Source organism: Melanerpes formicivorus, unplaced genomic scaffold, assembly GCF_026170545.1.
Source record: "Melanerpes formicivorus ecotype bairdi unplaced genomic scaffold, bMelFor1.0.p_v2 SCAF_14, whole genome shotgun sequence".
Classification (NCBI taxonomy): domain Eukaryota; kingdom Metazoa; phylum Chordata; class Aves; order Piciformes; family Picidae; genus Melanerpes; species Melanerpes formicivorus.
In genome coordinates, this window is record NW_027142366.1 from 3,609,903 (window position 1) to 3,629,095 (window position 19,193).

The window sequence follows — 19,193 nt, forward strand, 5'->3', positions numbered from 1 at the left end:
GTCCAACCTATCACCCAGCCTCATCCAATCAACTAGACCATGGCACTATGTGCCTCAATCCAGGCTTTTCTTGAAGATCTCCAAGGATGGCAACTCCACCACCTCCCTGGACAGCACATTCCAATAGCAAATAACTCTATGTGAAGAACTTCTTCCTAATATCCAGCCTGAACCTCCCCTGGCAGAACTTGAGACTGTGTCCCCTCGTTCTGTTGCTGGTTGCCTGGGAGAACAGATCAACCCCCAGTTGTAGATGGCAATAAGGTCTCCTCTGAGCCTCCTCCAGGCTAAGCAACCCCAGCTCCCTCAGCCTCTCCTCATAGGGTTTGTGTTCCAGACCCCTCACCAGTTTCATTGCCCTTCTCTGGACACATTCCAGTACCTCAACATATCTCTTGAATTAAGGGACCCAGAACTGGACACAGTACTCAAGGTGTGGCCTGACCAGCGCTGAGTACAGGGGAAGAATAACCTCCCTTGTCCTGCTGGCCACACTATTCCTGATACAAGCCATGAAGCAGCCACCCTGCAGTAGGAGTGCTGCCTTGGTTTCCACCAGCTGGGATTTGGCCTGGCCTCTCCAGCATCACCACATCTGTGGGAACCTGTTAACAGCTGCTACAACGCTGCAGAGGAGGACAAATATTCTTTGCAAGGGGACAAAAGGCATACAAACTGGTGTTCCAAACATGCTTCCATTTCTGAATGAGTTATGACTCCCTTGTATTAATGATCTGACAGCAGTTTATCACTGCAAAATAACAAAACATTGAACACTGATCAAATTTGGGGTGGTAACTGCTTGAGAGCATCATTCTTAGCAGTGGGGGATTGTAAGATTTTACAGTCCAGAACTAACAAAGAAGAACTTACATTTCACTGTCCTGAGCTGTTGACTCAAAGCACACTGGAAAGGCAGCCAGAAATTTCTTCAGTTCAAGAAATAGCAGAACAGGCTGAAAAGTACCTCCCCCACCCCCACCCCAAAATAAATGTACCAAGGAGACACACGTTTCAAAAAGGGTTCATTTAATTAGAAGCAAGTTTGCAAAAGAAGAAGTAACTTTTCTCATATAAAATAGTGGGGTGGTGAAGGTGAGGCTAACAAGAGGTGTGGAACAAAAATCCAGGGCAAATCCCCGAGGAGACACTGAAATAAAAAGCAAGGATCCCATAACCGTAGTACACCGAAGGGTAACTCAAACACCACTGTGTAAGGTGGTCCTGCCCCGAAACTGACAGCAGATACCAAACCAGAGGACGGACTTCATCCAAAGAGTGGCAAAGTGACCAGCTACAAACTCACCATAGTGTCATGTCCTTCTGTATTTCTGCTACCTGAGGGCTCCCACTGCACCGTTACAGAGCCCAGAACTGCCCAGGAGCTTAGCGACATCAAAGGGACAGCTCTGGTGGCACTTCCCAGCTGCCCCACCTGCAGAACACCACCACAGCATGTTAGCAGATGGATACCGTTCCCAGGTCTGGAGAGTTGGATATCAGTGGGAAAGCTCTTGGATATAAAGCTCTGTAATCCTGTTCCAGTCTCTACAGACAGCAGTTCAAGCCCCGAGAAAGTGCACAGTGATCAAAGAGCATTAAAATAATGAATTTCCTGCCAAGTCTTGAGGCTCCAGGGCCATTGAAAATGGGCAGGTGGCACCTTTGAGAAGATAAAGTTGTGAGTTGGAGTATTTCACCCCTTGTACAGATGTGTCTCACCTGTCCCACGTGTCATGTGTGTGCTTGTCAGTCGTGGCTCTCTACTACTGTGGGCAGCAAACTTTTCACCTTCACAAAGTGCAAGCCAACTTTCTTTGTCCGGGAGGGCTGGGGGTGGAGATGTCAAGGAGAAGAAATGGAGTACAGAAATATGAAGAACTGAAGACTTGACTTGTCCAGTGGAGCCATTCACAGCCCACAATCAGCTCAACGTGGTCAGTCTTAGGATCAAGGTGCTCCTAACTCAAGGGTGGTTTTCCATCAGGAGTTTTCTGTGGATACTCTGCAACCACATTGTCATGCACGTGGCTGTGTGCAAACCCCACAGCAATGCAGGGTTTGATGCTTTACTGTTGGACTCAATGCTCTTATGGGTCTCTTCCAATCTAAATGATTCTAGACCTCTCCCCATGTGACCTCTGGCAATGCCATGGTGAGGTATGGACTCCACAGTGCTGCCAAAAAGAGCTATAAAATCAACCTAAGGGATGTGATTGGACTAGCAGGAACTCTGGGTTGAAAGAAGCTGTTTGCTCTGATGCCTTTTCCTCTCCAAATATAACCCCTCGTGGCACATGCCCTTCTGGCTGCTATTGATAAAGGAGATCACTAAAGACAGGAGGTCTTGGGATCACATTCAGTCCTACATGTCCCAGGCTTCCAGGACTTGAAGATTTCTGGCCCTGTCAAAGGTTATCTTTGTTGTGCATTTTCTCTTTTCTTTTCTCCTTAATTTTTGTTCTGTTAAGTTTCCCAATAAATTCCTTAATTCCTTTCCTAAAAGGATACTTCTTCCCCCCCCCCCCCCGAAACAAGTTGCCCTGCTTAGCTGAAAAACAGCTAGGAGAAGACCCCAGTGCTCTGCATGTATAAATAGGCACCTCTTCTCCCTCTTCTGGAGAGCAGATTGGATAATCACAGAATGACCCAATGGGTTTCTTGAGGGGAAGCAGTGACAAGGATAATAAATGTATCCCCATGTCAAGACAGACTTCGATATTTATTCCAAACAATTGCTACAGCAGCTTCTGGCAGGGGCCTGTGTATAAGCAGGGAAAATGAGATCTTGGCCCATCTGCAAAGCATCACTGACTTTAACACTCAAAATGAAGCAGGGGAAAAAAAAAGCCTGAAAAATCCTTGGGAGTAATGGATTAGTTCTTTTTCTGTGCATTTGGTTGGTTGGGTTTTTGGGGTGGGTTTTTTGTTTGTTTGGTTGGTTTTTCTTCCATTTAATGATGCCAGCTGCTTCCAAAAGTGAGATCACTGGCCAGAGTGTGATTTTTAGCAAATGGTGATGAAACCTTCTGCTCTTTGGCTTTCCTGCTCCCTCCCTGCCCTCCCCACGAGGGGTTTGAAGTGAGGAGCTCCAAAGGTGGGGAAAATGTGGCTGTAAAAGAGTGCCCTCTCCTGTCCCTTCTCATCCAACACCACGCCTTGCGCACCAGCATCAGAGCTGATACTCCACCCAAGGGGGTAGGCAGTGGTGGGGGAAACACCATGTGGGGATGTGCAGTTTTGGGGGACAAAATGCTCCACTTAAAGCGGGTTGGAACAGTGCAGCTCCTGCGCTTCTGTGATTTATGAGAGGGACAACCTGAGGTTTGGTGCCAATGGGAGCCCCAATGGAAACATAGCTGCCGGTGGTGGCTCATGTCATCTCAGTCCTGGGAAGGGGGGCTGGGGGTGGTGAAGGCTTGGACACTTTTTCTTGCAGGAAATTGGATATTTCCATGGCTATTGCATGAAAAATGAGATCCTATTAAACTATTCCCTGAAATACCTCCCTTGGTCATTTCATGACTCTGGTTTTATTAACAGCCATCAAGGGACCCTGAGAGACACGGGGGGAAATAAATAAATAAATGCAAATAAAATTTGCCAGGAAGGTGTTTTAAATGTAAGCCTTCATTTTCCAAGATGGTTCTAAACAGGAAGATGGAAATAGAAGTGGATTTGATGGGTGAAGTTATTGTAACATGACAACTAATGCTTGAAAGTTGTATTTCAAGGCTGTAATTCCCAAAGATTACTGCTCTGAAATAGCTCTTTCTTGCTAACTGATGGAGTGTTTCCTTCCAGATAGAACAATTTACCTGATACCTGAGGTAAATAAAACCTACCCATTAATCATATTTTACAGGTACACACTGTGTTAACCAGAAGGCACAGGCATCATGCCTGTAGCTGTACAAGATCCTGGGCAGCAGAGCACAAATCCCACACTGACCTTAGGGGCGAGCAGGGCAGTGAAACTCCACACTCTGCAATTGCCTAAGTAAAATAAACCCACATGGAAGAAAAGCCAACTCCTAAACAATGCATGATGGGGAGTGACAATAGTGTGGAGTGGACTGGAGCAGAAATACCTTTGTTTGGATCAACAGGTCCTAAAGGAATCCCACCTGAACTGCTGTCTGGCAGCTGTTGGAAGGAAAGGGCCACAGAGCAGCTCCTTAGCAAGCTCAGGCTTTTTAGTTGCAGGTGGTTCTGAGAAAAAAAGGAATAGTTTCTACCCTTGCTTTGTGCAGATCATGCTGCTCCCCACAGAGTCCATTTCCTTTATTCCCTGGGGTTTCCTTGCCTTTTTTTTTTGCTCAACATGGTATCAGATCAGCCAGAGGGAGTTAGCTGCACCTTACACCAATTCAGACCTGGCAATATTCAGGAGATCTGAAACTGCTTGCACTACGCTGTCCTTTGGGGCAAAGTCTTCAGTGTTCAATCTACTTTCTCCTAATCTCTATCCCTAAACCCTCAGTGGTCCTTGGAAGGCTCCTCCTGTAGCACTACCTCTTGTCCCTGTTGGATAAGCGCCGTTAGGAGTCCAACAGCAACTGCATTGCTATGTTCACATGTGTACAAAACAAGGTGTTCAAAAAGATGCAATCAGATGCAGGAAATTACAAATGGGAAGGAAAACAAACCCAGAAAGTCACATGGATAATATTGTCTAAGAAACAAAAAGAAAATAAGATAAAATAAAAAAAAAATCAAAGACTGCAAACAAATTTCTGTCAGTTCAGTAATTAAAGCAAAGTCAATATGGCTTAAGAGAACAACAGTCAAAGTGCACAGAAGGCAGTGGGGTTTTTGTTTGCTTTGCATTCCTCTTCTCAGTCAGCTCCACGTCATCCTCTTTGGAACCCCTTTTCCATCCCACGCACATCCTATCCAGGTGCAGAGAGGGGGATGGCTCACAGGCTTTTGGCTCAAGCTCGTGTCTTTGCATATCCCTTGCCATCTAATCAGTGTGGATCATTATCTCAAACTCAAAAGCCCTTAAACACCCCGACTGGAGTTTTTGGTTTTGAACTTTTTCTTTCTGGAACCTTTGGAGAGGAACAGCAATCCAGTGCCAAAGCGACACAGAATCTGTATGCACCAAGAGCAGCAGTGCTCAGAGGCAGTGCCAAAGAGTAAAAGCAGTTCTGAGATCATTTGCCCTGTCCAAGAGGCACTGAAATGTGACAGGCAAGGCTGAGCTTGCCCTTGAGCCACAGCTGTTAAGGAGAGGTGCCACCAGGCTGCTTCTAACCGGCCCTCAAGGGCAGGAACAAGAAGCCACTGTAATCAATTCCAGGTCAGTTTTAGCAACCTGCCTCAAAGCCGCCACCTCCCAGCGCCGCAGTTTTCCCACATCCCTCCAGAGAGGACAGGAACAGCGTTCACACGTGCTCTGATGCAGCATCAGCAAGATACCAATTCTCCTAGCTGACCTACACCCACCTGTGAGGAAATGCCAGCGGATGGAGTGGCAGAGACTTGCCTGCTTCCCAATTCACCTTTCTAACTCTCACCCAGGACTGTTGCTAAGATCCAAGGGCTAGACTTGGATTCTTTAAACTCCCGACAACTTCCCTACGAGTAAAGAACTTGCTGCTAAACACGGCAGACTCGGGAAAAGGACAGGAAAGAAGAAAACAGAAAGGAAGCTATACAAAAAGATGGAAAAATCAACTAAAATTCCCCTCTCTTCTTTCCAAAGGCTGTAGCTTGAAGTGCACAAAGCAGACTGTAAACGTGCACAAGGTAATTCATGACCCTAATGCTTGGAAAAACTGCTAAGCTTTATTTGGAGACACTTTGTTGCTTCTCCCAGATACAAAGCTGAAGAATCAATAAAAGGCACCTGTGGACACCAAACCTCACCTGTCTGATGTGTCTTTGTACTAAAAAAAACATAAAATCAGAGAAACCCAGCTCCCCTGTACTTTTTGTGCAGGCCAGTAAGCAGCACGGTAGGGTCTGAGCGAGAAAGGATGCTCAACTTCAATTGACAGGGCAGGATAACTTTGATGATCAAAAACTTCATCAATTAGTAGACTTCTCTAGCTTGTCACTGCCATCTTAATTGAAAGATTCCTCTGGCTTGCTGGGTTGTGTCCTCTGACTCTTAAAAAATGATCAATTCCAATGGCACACGCAGCCCACGAGGGAGGATTAGAGCCACACCAAAAATAAACTGACCTTGCATCAGAATTCTTCCCCCTTGCTTCACTCACTGCTGCCTACAGTGCTGTTTGGAGCCATCTCCTCTTCCCAAGGCCCTGGAGTTGGAATACTTAAAGAATGCAGCAGGTCCCATTTGAAGAAGAAAAGCAGGTCAGCAATTCAGTGTAAACACAGCAGTAGTGAACCCCGAGCAGACACAGTGGCACATCTGAGCCTAAGTTGATCCAAACGTGGGGAGCAGCAGTAAGAAGGGGAGAGAGGAGGTGTCTGCTTTTCACATTAAAATTTGTCCCTTCTTTATGTTTTTCTGCTTGACCTTGATGATGGTGAAAAATTAAGAAAAAATAGGAAAAGAAAGAAAAGAGTGGGGGGAAAAGGAGCCTGGGAGGGTTTATGTTTTCTCTTCAAATCACATCACAAAGTCACTCATTGCGTCTAGGGAATTCACCTCCTTGTTTGGGAATTGGGGGGGGGGGGAGGAGGGGGGAAGGAGACAGGAGCAGGGGAGAGAAAGAAATAAACAGGGAAGAGAAGGGCATGGGAGCTGCTTCCTGAAGCAGTGTTACAAAAAGCAGTTTAAAAAACCCCTACTATTCACAAGTGGTTAAAATCATCACTTTCCAGAATCCCTCTTTTTTTTGTGTGTGTGTGTGTGTTCCTTTTCTTTTTAAACAAAGGTTCAGCTCCATGGGTTTAGAGTTGATTGTCTCCAGAAAAAGAAAAACAACAAACAAAACCAAGCCACCAAACCACCCTGGCCTTTCCCATCCCGTTTCTACCCTGATAGAGAAGTTACCCACAAGTTCACCGCAGCGGTCACGCACGCACAAGTCACTGCCACGGGGCCCCCCCCTGTGCCGCCGGCGGTTCGGCTGCAGCCCCCAGCCCCGTCTCAGACGAAGGAGGAGAAGCCTGTCACGGGAGTCCTGGAACCGGGCGCGGGCTGTCCCGTTGGGGTGTACACCCCTCCTGAGCTCTGTGTCGTGATGACAGTCTGGAAATAGGGTTCTGCCTCGCTGGCCGCACACTCCTCGTATCTATAGGGCGTTGGGTGCTTCACCCCTTTCTGCTGCCGCTTCCAGGAGTTGTAGTATGTGGGGTCACTCATGTAGTGGTTCACAAAGGAGTGCTTTGGCAACTCGTCTTCATAATCTGAGTCAGTGGCCTGGAACATCGGGGGGGGGGGGGAAAACAAACCAAAAACCAATCAAACAACAACAAAAAAATATCAGCCTTTAGCATCTCTGATTTAGCCTGTTCCACTCTGAAAGAAATTAGAGACAGGTTTAATCTCGCCAGCTGACAGGAGCTGTAAGAAAAGAATAGAATAGAATAGAATAGAATAGAATAGAATAGAATAGAATAGAATAGAATAGAATAGAATAGAATAGAATAGAATAAGAGTAGAGTAGAGTAGAACCAGACCAAACCAAATCAGGTTGGAAGAGACCTTTGAGATCATCAAGTCCAACCTATCATCCAACACCATCTAATCAACTAAACCATGGCACCGAGCACCCCATCCAGTCTCTTCCTAAACACCTCCAGTGATCATGACAACCTCCCTTCAGGTAGTCATAAACAGCAATAAGGTCTCCTCTGGGCCTCCTCTTCTTCAGGCTAAAACCATCCTACCTTTTAGGGTAGGATGTTTTGTTGTCCAATTGTATTAGATGCTGGTCTGTGGAAAAGCACTGTGCTCTGGCTTAGCCAGGCTGTGCTGCTGGAGAGAGTCACCCAATGAATGCTGGTGGGAAGAGATGCACAGGAAGCCCTTCAAATTCACTGCAGAACCAGGTGACAGGAGCTAGGAGTTCCTCTTGTGGCAATAGGTGAAGGGAAGCGTGGAGGTGTCAGGGGAACCAACAGCTTTCAGTCACAAAATGAACAGGGCTGCAACTACAAGTGCAGCTGAGAACATCTCATTCTCCTTTGACAAAAAGACAGACAGAATGCCTTCCCTGAAGACACACTGACATCAGACAGGCATGCTGCTGGTGGTCAGACCAGGCCACCTGCACAGTGCTCTGAGTTTGGCTTGTGAGCCCCATTAAGTAGTGAAAATCAGTTATACCACTGAAAGGGAATTAAGCAAAAAAAAAAATCACCTTTTCTTTTTTTCCAGGCAAACAGCTCTGAATGTTCCAGCTGAATATTGGTGCTACAACAAGGAGCACAACCAGCAGTGACAGAAAGAAGAAAGAGAATGCAAAATCTGGAAAAGCAGAGCTGCCAGGCAGGAGGGGCTGCTTCCTTGGGATGGCTCAGGCGCAGCCCTGCGTTCAGAGCGGATCTTACCCCTGAAACATTTATGCATGGTGGTTGGATAGCTTCAAAGCTCCTATCAATATCAAGCAGGAGCTCTACTGAGATGTAACCAGATAAGCTCTGTGCATCTGCCCCTCCTCTGAAGCACTGCTGCTGCTGTGATACAGCTGGTGGAATCACAGAGGGCTTGTACATCTCCTTCAGGCACAGGGACCACAGCAAAGCCTTGGCCATGGTACCCAAGCGCAGATCTTCCTTCTGTTCCTGCTAATGCTCCCACCAGTAGCAGCCATATCCCATACAGCATATAAACATTTACCCAAAAATTTCCATTTCTCAAGTCTGCTCTCAAAAATCTCTGGTTTCAGCCTGTAAAAACTTTTATTCCTTTCCTTCCCCTTGATAATCTGCATAGCTGATTCTAAAGGCAATTAAATATCAAAGTAGTAGCTGCCTGAGAGAGAGATGGGTAAGTGCCGCTCGTAACTGTTAGTTGCTGCAATTAGTTTCAAAAGGTTGGTATCGTCCTAATCTATGGCACCACACAGCACACACACATCCTTCTTGATCCTGCCTGCCACACAACTAGTCTCTCCTCCTCTAAAGCTCCTTTTTAGTGGTCTCTGAAGAACAATCCTCCAATGCCTTGCAAACCATCATTTGAAAAGGGCACTGCATCCATCTTCCCACTTCTTTGCTTAGATAGCTGCTTTGGTACTACTTCATGCCCGTTTTCCAGCATAGAGGGTGATGGACAGAGCTGAGCAAGTTTGGGTTTTTTTCCATGGAGTTTTCCAAAAGTTTGAGGAAAGCTGCTCTTTACAGCTTTGCAAGATCTCCTGTCCACTGTTAGTCAGGCTTTGCCTCTTTCAGAGCTGTGTATGGCTTGGTTGTTTTTAAGTATGCAAAGCTTCAGGTGCTTTGACACATAATTAATATTACAACAAAACCCTGCCAGCATTTAATAATTATCCCAAGAGGGATTCAGGTCTGTCTCCTAGAAAAACTCTTCTTTGCACCAGCTGCCAGCCTCCGGAAGCCAACACCCAACTCCCTCCAAAGACCTTCCTGAACAGGTGGTTTTTGCGGCATGCCTGGAATAGCCCCAGATTTGGACCACTTCAGAGCCAGTGGGTGCAGAGAGCAGCTCCAGAGCCTTGGCACCACTGCAGGGAGCATCCTGCCAGCACTGCCCTGTCTATTTTTGTAAGGGGCTCCAACAAGAGAGCCTCTGATGACTGCAGATGTGGCAGCAGGCAGCAACAGCTCAGGCGGGCTGGTCCTCAGCAGCAGCAGCAACCAACTTTATCTGCAGATCAAAGGATCTCTAAATCCAGGTTTCCTCTGTTCTTATCAAGCATCAAGAGGGTTGGACCACCCTGCATCTCCAAACATCCCGCTGCAATGTCATCATCTAATGCTAAGATAAAAACTGCCTGGGGAGCTGGGGAATCATATGGGCATCCATAAGAAAAAATGTTGTGCCCCAAGCAGAGGTAAGTGGCTATAGATCACGCACCAGAAGCAGCATATGAAGGTGTCAGCTCCTCTAACTATCATGTGTGTGCTCCCCCCATCAAAGGCACAATGCTACCACTGCCCTTGGTGTGGCTTCTGACTTCTTCCCCCATCCACCATTACTCTCACAGACTTGGACACGCTCAGCCAGCCCACAAAGAGCCAAGTCCCTGCTGAAAAGATGGATCACATCTGAGTTGAGCATAAGGAGCAAAAAAAACCTCACAAACTTCTAGTGGCTCCTTACTGGTCTGCCTGGTGTCCCCACAGGCATGCAGAAACATCTAGACAACCGGAATCTCCAAGAAGAAATGCTGAGAAGCTGTATGCAGAAGGCTGACACATGACTTGATAGGTATAATAATAATATTGATGCAGTCACTTGGTTTCTGTCCATTGCCAGCAGAAAAATACTCACCCACAAAACTAATATAATTTCTGTACCTAAGCCAAGTTCTTTCAAGACTGCCAGAAGTCAACATAATAAAGAGGAGAAATACTTGGAAGGCTTTTAGATGGGCTGCTGCCATTTGAAATACAGTGTCACTTGGACATACAATGAGCAGGAAAAAAGAATTTAGAACAATACCATCTGCTGATAATCTGTCTGCTAATTAGTCCATTATAGCAACTAAAAGAGAACACTAATTTGATGTAAATAAGGCCAGTGCCTTTCAGAAGCAACTTCCACGAAACATATCTAAGCTGTACTAACTTCAGACTTTCACCATAAATAGTAATGATGCTGGAAAGGATAACCTGCTTGTCAGTGTCAACACAGCAGGTTTTCTTCATGTTCCCTTTAGGACAGGCAGGAAGTGACTGCTCTGTCCATGTCTCTAACAAATCTTCCAAAGCCTGCTCTGTACCAGCCCCACCAGCAAGAAATTCTTTGAATTGCCATCCCACATCCCCCTCTGCCCTGATGAATATCAAGGAGGAGCAAGATAAACCTGTTTTGCATGACAATACAGACAGCTTAGACTAGAGGCTTACTTTTTAGTGGTTTCTGAAATTATTGAGTAAATAGAAATGCTGCAGGGCTCTCTGCTTTGTTTTCAGTTTTCTCCCTTCGCTGCGACTGTGGCTTTGTTACCTTGGAAACCTCCATAGGCTGGGGTGTGATTGGGTGTGTGGTGGCATTACAGACTGTCAACCAAAGGTGCAGGGATGCCTATGAAACAACAAATGCAGCAAATGAGAGTCCATTAGGTGGTTTATTGCCAGTGTGAAGTGCACAAGTGCTGGTCAGAGGCAAGTCGGTGACCAGAACTGGCTTGATTAGTCAATGGGAAAACTGAAAATACTTCCAATTATTCCTCTTCCTTTTTAAAATGAAATTATTGTTATTTAAAGTGACTGCATAAGAAACAACCTCCTGAGATTATGGTTAAAAACAGCAGTTTGTTTTGGCTGACATGAAATGAATATGCTGTAAAATCAGACAAGCTAACCTAGTGGGCAAACTGATTTCTCTGGGCATGGAAACCTTTGCTTATTTAATGTGTCACCTGCAGCTGGTTTCCATGTGCTGCCCAACTTATCAAAACCATTGGAGGACTTCATTGGAAACACTTTCACTTCAAGTGAAGCCCTATTCCCTATTAAGTGTGAAGTGGAAATGTAGAGTACCTTCCTATGGAGCTGAGAAAGCAGAAGTCAGACTGCAGAGAGCAGCTGGGAAGAGCAGAGCACGGCCAGCATTTGGTACTGGCTGCTAGTGTGTGCAATCTGTGAGAATGTGATCTCCTGAAAACTGCTTTTGGGAAACCACAAGGACACGTGAGAACAAACACAAACAAACAAACAAACATCACCTTCCCTTCTGCTCCTGTAAAGCTGCTCTTCCATGACTGGATGACATTGCAGATAAATCATCACATTTCTGTACATGGTGAGCACCCAATTTCTTCAGATTATCTGTCCAGAGCTTTGCCCACTTGACTCATTATCTAAAAGCCTATTATTATTAATCATTGAGAAATTACACTCTTAGCACTCACTTGCTCCATACCTGCCAATTAAACTACTATAACCTCATTAACAGTACTGGTGCTTGGCTTTCATGACATGGAGTAAGTTAACCACTTGATTTATGAATATTAAGACTACTGCCTGGTCTGCTTGAATTTTCTCCTTGTTTCTTTCTTGCTCCCTTCATCAGAAGGGAGCTTGGAGGAAGGCTCCCAGGCAGCTGGCTTGTGAGTGCAGTCTCTCAGACTTCTCCATGCTCAGTAAACCCCATGAGACGTGAAGCCAGTGAGCTTCCTTCTTTTCCATGTAAAACCTTGACACCTCAGGCAAGGAGGGTAAGGCTAAGCAGCGAGATGACATGCAAGCTGAAAGCAAAAGCGTAGTTTTTGGTCCTGCCTGCCTTTATGCACATCACATTAAGTAGATTTGAGATCCACACAAAGATGTATTAGGGGAAACAGCATCAGGGTCCCCTTTGCTGCAGAGGACCAAGCCTGTGTAGAGTCCTTATGCAGAAAGGTAGCTTTAACTCTTCATGCAATGGGAAACGTTTCTGCCTGCTAAAAGAGATGGAAATCCTGAAATGCTTGGGAAACAGTTGCTCTGATAAGATCTCCTTAGAGGACAGGAGCGAAATAGAGAAGCAAAGACAAACAGGAGGAGCTAATAGGTACAGGGATACTTGAAAAGAGAGTGGTCAAACATCTGTACCCTCCTCTCACCTCCTGTCTGTAGCAGCCAATGTAAACAGCACTTTCAGGCAGATCAAAAGGCAGCATCTCCTATTGCTACCTCTACTGGGAGCGTATTAACATTTCATGCCTAAAAGCACTCCCCAGCACACACACACAACACCACCCAAAAAAACAACAACCCACCAAGCATCAAAGACATTATACAGAAGGGCTGCATATCTAAGCCCCAAGGAAAAACAGGAGACACATTTTGTACACATACTCACATGCACAAACAGATTCACAAACCCACTAGAATCTCAACTGAGAGCTTGGGGGCTTGACTGCAATACACAGTAAATAAATAATATTAATAATAGCCCAAGAAAAAACAAACAAACCAACCAACCAACCTCACTTTCTACATTGTATGAGCAATGCAGAGAGAGAGAAGGCAGTAATGACACCCTGCAAGCAGACTTCTGAGCATTACCAGGAAATACCACATGGGGTACAGAAATTAATGTCAAAAGGTGGCAGTGCTAAATTCCTGATCATGCTCAGCAAACTGTTTTAATGACAGGTTTAATGCGGGGTTGTTACAGTGACATGACCAAAGCACTATGGGTTTAATCTGGAGGGTAACTCTTGTGCATTGCAGAGGCAGCAGCTTGAGCTACACCCAGGAAAGCTGCCTGCACAGGGGGTTGGCCACAGGGCAGCACAAAGCAGCGGGCTGTCCATGGTAATTAAGAGGAGGTGAGATGCTAGGTAGCCAGGAAAAGCAGCTGTAGCTGCAGGTGCAGAAAAGCTACAGATGAAAACTGTCATCTTCTTTCACTGCTTGCTGCTCTTGATTTATTCTTGCTGGAAGGGTCAGGTTTGGAGTGGTTTGGCCCACTGCTCGCTTCTTGCGCTGTCAGTTCGGATCCGTCAGGATCTCAGCGGACAACACATGATCTAAGAGACAGATTTACCTTTCTGGATTATCCTTTGAAGTCTGGCTACTCACCCCTGGTCACTGTTGGACTTTCACAGACCACAAACTCTTTTTTTCTTCTTCAAGGGGAGATAAGACACAAGGTGGAGCACTGCCAGGTAGGTAATGCCTAGCATGCACCTACCTTGCTTGGCTAACAGAGACTAAAGGCAACCTGAGCAGAAGAATCCTCTTGAGTTAGACTAAAGCGGCAGGCTGGAGTGTTCAGAGACCTGAATGCTGGGTTCTTATACCCATGGCCATGTGCTCCCTGGGAGCTTACTCATTCCTCACTTACTCCCTCTGTAACAGAGGCAGCAGTTATCATCAGTCCAGACCACTCTTCTACATCTTGGTGTTCATTGCAGCTGCCTGAAAAAAGGCACCATGAACACTTCAAACAACATCCTATACTTCAGTCAGTGTTCTAATCCAAAGAGTGTCTCACCTTCAGCCTCATCCAGCCAGCAGCTGCAGCCAGCTGGTTATTTTGCAGCACAGATGTGTTTTTCCCAGAAGTGCTCCAGGTTTGCATCCTGCAGGCAGAAGGGGATGTGCAGCCCCTTCCAGAGGGCTCAGCGCACACCAGCTGACTGATCTTGTCTTTCTATGTGATGCTCCAGAACTATGAGTACTTGCCAAGGCCAGGTCTGGAATCTGCCCTGGCTGGGTCTTGCTTGTCTGTCTTTCCTCTGACATTTTAATTTTAAGATGTGATGGGAACAGCCTGGTGATTTGGACATTTGAAGTCCCCAAGACAGACAACCAGTGACAACACAGTATAATGCAGGTATTGGATTGAGACTTTGAAGGTTTTGCCAGGGTTCAGCAGTGAAATGAACGTCTGCAGTAGCTGGGCAACACTTGGCAAGGCAAAGGGAAACCCTTACCTCTGACTCTGACACTTCCAAGGGCTTTTCATTCAGGCCCAAGCCCTCGCTCAGCACAGCTCCGTTGTACTTGTTGCAGATATCCTCATCAGAGTAGTGCAGCCCCCCTGGGCTTGGGCGAGGAGGAGACCTGGGAAACATAAAGGGTGAGTGTATGGGAGGTTGTAATTTCTCTGAAATGACACAATTAATTAAACCATGCTGAGAAGCCAGAATCACAGCCTGGGGCAGCGATTTGAGCATTAAAGTCCTCCCTAGATGCTCCAAGACAAGAGTCTCTCCCCTTTGCCTATTTAGTTGTTGCTTGAAGCTAGGTAAAAAGCCATTTCCAAGAACATGGTGTTCCCAGCTCCTTACCTGGTGCCATTCTTCTTTGAGAAGGTGCTCTTGATGTTCAGGTGTCTGCTGTTGAGCTCCAGAGCAGTGAAGCCTCCATTATCCAGGGTGACTGACTCTTCCACGTTGGAGATTGTTTTACCTGGAGCCAAACGATGAAAGAATCAGCTAAAATAAAGGCACTTCCCTCCCTCCTCCCCCAAAAAACCACCCCCAAACTTATAAGAGCTAACTTTCCCTTCTTTGCAATTTATGACATCACTGATTATTTGAAAAGCTCTGGCAAATGAGAACAATCAGAGTGAAGGAGAGGAGCTTATCAGGAACATGAATGGGTAGAAGGTGCCTAAAGAGGGGAAAGGAGGAGTCATGGATGGCTGCATGTCATTCAGAGGTAAGCATCTAAAATAGCACGGATGAACTGTGCCCCAAAAGTGCTTAGTCTTGTTTTTTGACTATAAATAGAAACCAGGTGACTAATTCAGGTGGCCACTGAAGATGTTCTAAATTGGGTGCTGTGAATCCTGCTCATGCTGACTGAAGCAAAGCAAGAGAATGTAAAACTAGGAAAGGCAGAAAAAGAGGAAAAGGAGAGAAAATAAAAAGCAAGCGAGAAAGCAAGAGTAATGGATAGAAAATGAGGAAAAGACAAGGGTTTTAATCAGGATAAGATACAGATGTGAGAAATCCCTGGGTAATCTAAGGCAGGGGAAAGGACAAGGGGCTGAAGAGGGAAAATACAGCAAAGTGTGTTATTCCTTGGGATCAAATATAGAAAGAGCTTATTCTCTCCCATGCTTGTTCTTTGTAATCCCAAAGGTGTGAGCTCAGCTCATGTCCTGGGCAGGAGGACTGGTTGCATATTGCTGCTTTGCAGCAGACAGGGACTTTAGCCTTGGCTTCGGTTTCAGTGCTACATTAAGACTTGGTGTGAACACTGATATCTGACAGTACAGGTCAGAACTGTCTTTTCACATCTGTCCCCCAAACACAGAGAAAAACTAAGTAGGTGAGAGATTTCCTATGAGCTATGCATACAAATATGTAAAAGTATTAGCTCAGTAAAATGCCAAGGTTTTCATACATCTGATACCTCATGGGACTGAAATCTGATTTTCTAATCCTTGTTAGAAGTGAATTATAAAGAAAGAAAAGATCTTCACTCTGGGACTGAATTACTAAGTACTGCCTGGAAGACTCCTTCTTTACATTAATCCCTATGAATGGGTAGTGCAAAGACCCATCCACCTTGTCCTACTCATTAATGTGCCTTTTTTGGCATCCCCTGACACCAGAGCAATTGCTTGCTGGAGGTGGAGGAGGCTATCAGAGACATCCAGGTGAACAACCCTTCCAGGCCTTTATCATGTAAGGAGAAGAAAAGGTAAAAATATTCAGAGCTCAAGAAGTAGGTGTTCAGAAAGAGGACTATTTAAACATTCCTAACAGGTAGCTCCTGTTTCCTTTCAGAAAGGAGGCTGGTAAAAAATGTAACTAAAGAAAAAAATCAAAGCTTGATGCTCACTATGCATTGAAGTCTAACATGCCCAGATAACCAAGACACCTCCCAGCTTCTTGGACACCAGCCCAGCAACTGCAGCTTGGCTTAGGGAATGAATGTAAGTTGCAAGACACTCTATTTACTACAAAAGAGTTGTGTCCTCACAACATAGGTCTAGAATATTTGCACTGGGTACAGTCACAGGAAAGCAAAATCTTTCTCCTTCTCCCCATCTCTCAGGGAATGATGACAAAGCTAAATGAAATCCTAGTTCATCCTTTTTTGTAGTCTTTGCCAGGCATTTGACCCAGACTCCTTGGCTTCTGCTACAGTCCCTGGGACTTCCAGATGCTGTTGTACCCAAGCTCATGGCTGGTTAGCATTCAAAAACTGCTAAGAACAAGCACTCTTTGCCCAGAATGACTATGGGCTAAGGCCAATTCTACCAAACCAGACAGCAAAAAGATCCAAGTCTTCTGCCAAACAAAATGCCCTTAAAGAGCACCCATGCTGGTGAAACCAGGGATTCAAAGGGAAGGCAGCTCTTGACTGTTAGTATGTGCATGGTGTGGAGCTGATGTCTTACCTGTGCTGCAGTTCTTGTACTTCTTGCTCTGGCCATGCAGGACCAATGCAAACACCACCAGAAGGATAAGGATCAGACTTGAGAGAGCCATCACCAGCAAAAACCACCACTCCTCATAGAAAGGGGCTTCTGTTTGTGCTGAAAGAGCAAAGACCAAATAATAATTCCACTTTAGAATCCTTCTAAATGTTCTTGTTCCCCAGAGCAAATACTGCATCTCTAATAGTGTCCAGGAGAGAGGTGTTCAAAGGAGGTAACACTCTGGAGTCAGACTTTCAAGGGGCTTGCTGACACTTCTAAGATGACAAAGAGGACAGGAGCTTACCATGGCTCTAACATCCCTACAAGCATCTTTCACACATCCGAAGCAGAACCCCACAATCCCTTAGCTAAGAAGTTATCACCAAGTGAAGAGAGGGATGTTTCTTCCCACAGCTTGGCACACCTACATTTCCTGACTGCTCTGCTATGCTTAGTACTCCCTGGGTCAAAGGAATCACTAATATATCTGTCGTGACCTGTGATTATTCTGCTTTTTAAGAGGCTTGTCTGGCCAAAATGCTGCTCAGTGGCAGTTTGAAAAATACAGCTAGTGCCAGGGAACAGAGTACACTTGGTTCAGTGCCTTTCAGTACCTCCATTAACTCTGACTTCCAACATTCTCTTGCTACTCTATATCATTTCCCCATCAGCCAAGGCTGATGTGCACATGGATATCAATTCAGTTGCCTGGATTTTGTGTTATCTCAAGTCATTTCACCCTGTTTGACCTTAACTGGAGATGCAAAATGATACTAGCTCCCCCTTGCTAGGGTTATCTTGCCAGTCTTGGTTTAAATTAATAGGTATTGTTGTTTTCTTGAGGTCATGTTCTCTTTGTCAGCATCCCTCAGCTTTGTGAAGAAATGCTGCTGCTGGAGCACTAGCCAGCAGTTTTATATCATTTCCCTGTAGTCCATTAGGTAGAAGAACACCTGGTAGGAATGGCTAGCGCCAGGAGACCAACTTCAAACCCTCACTATCACTAAACCCAGGCATCCTCCCCAGCTGTCCTAAGCCCTGGATCTAGACACAAGCCTGTTGTAAGCCTGATGATATGAGCTCACATTTGTTCCAGATCACTGGGTATCCTGCAGTAGTGAAAAGAAGCCACACTCTTTCTTTGTTAGGAGGCCAAGCCAGGCCAATAAAATCCTCAAGGCAAACTGCACAAGCCATGATGGGCTGAGCAGATTCAGTACAGTTTATACCGCCCTGTGCTAGCTGAAGTGGCCAGCCTGAAATGCTCTATACTTTTATGGCTGTGAATCTCAACAGAAACCTCTTACTTTTGTGCAGCAATTTGAGATGAACACTGAAGCATCAAAAGGAGGTGAATTAAATAGTCCTGTTCAAGTGGAGAACTTCGAAACAAGCAGTCTATTTATTAAAAGCACCATGAGGAGATGCATGCCTAGCTTCAGAGGAGCAGGGTCTTTCAAGAGGGGATAGACTGATGTAAGCACTGACCCTTTGCTGTGTTACAGCCTGTGTGAAACCACAGCTAGGAAAAACATTGACTCTTGGTGTCTGAAGTGGGTTGTCTATGCCCTTGTCCTGAAGGAGAAAAGCAAGGGTAGCACTCACACGGAAATCCATAGACAGCTCTCACAGGCTAAGTGGTTAATTGTGTAAGGACAAACGCAGTCGTGAGGGCGATAGCAGCATTTACCACTCTTGCCTGCTGGGTAACTGTTGAATGGTGTTTATGCTTTTCACCGGAAAAGCAACGAGATAAAAGCCACTCCAGATACTGGAGCATTGCCAGGTGCTCAGGACTCTCCGGAATTTTGAATCACAAAGCCACTTTATCAGGTTCTTTTACTCCTCTTGTCTCTCTTTGCTGACACAGCAAGGATGAAAACTATTGCTCAAAAGAAACCTGCAGAAGGGCTGTTTCTGCAAGGGTAAAAGGAGACCCAACCAAAGCTTTCAGGGCAAGCTCTCCCACTTCACAACAGGCCGTTGAACTCCAGCTGCTCTGATGTGGCAAGCTTAGTGAAATTTACTTTTTTGAGGCACTGAAGTTCCTTCAGAAAACCTCTGTGCCAGGCTGCTTCAGAGGGATTTTGGAAGCACGTTTAGGCCATAGCCCTGTTTACTGAGAATAAGCACAAGAGAGGGGGGAGGGTGGGAAAAGCCTGAGAGCATCACCGGTGAGCTGCTCTGATGAAAGGAGACTGAAGGCATCACACTGAAGAGAAACTGCCAGCAGAGAAGGTATCAGCAATAATTTTGTGAAACTACACTT

At 45.7% G+C, this 19,193-nt stretch overlaps 1 protein-coding gene across 3 annotated transcripts in view; it reads right to left on the minus strand.

Annotated features, from left to right (window-relative positions):
- Positions 1 to 1,012: 1,012 nt before the first annotated feature.
- The window catches only part of SDK1 (sidekick cell adhesion molecule 1), a 465,152-nt gene continuing 446,971 nt past the window's right edge, over positions 1,013 to 19,193 (minus strand). For all 3 annotated transcript variants that reach the window (XM_068146644.1, XM_068146645.1, XM_068146643.1), the window contains 4 exons: positions 16,904 to 17,041; positions 14,838 to 14,958; positions 14,481 to 14,610; positions 1,013 to 7,342 (listed from right to left, as the gene is read on the minus strand). In XM_068146644.1, the coding sequence (XP_068002745.1) occupies positions 7,070 to 7,342; positions 14,481 to 14,610; positions 14,838 to 14,958; positions 16,904 to 17,041 (662 nt within the window). In that variant the 3' untranslated portion in view covers positions 1,013 to 7,069. The remainder of the gene's footprint in view (positions 7,343 to 14,480; positions 14,611 to 14,837; positions 14,959 to 16,903; positions 17,042 to 19,193) is intronic.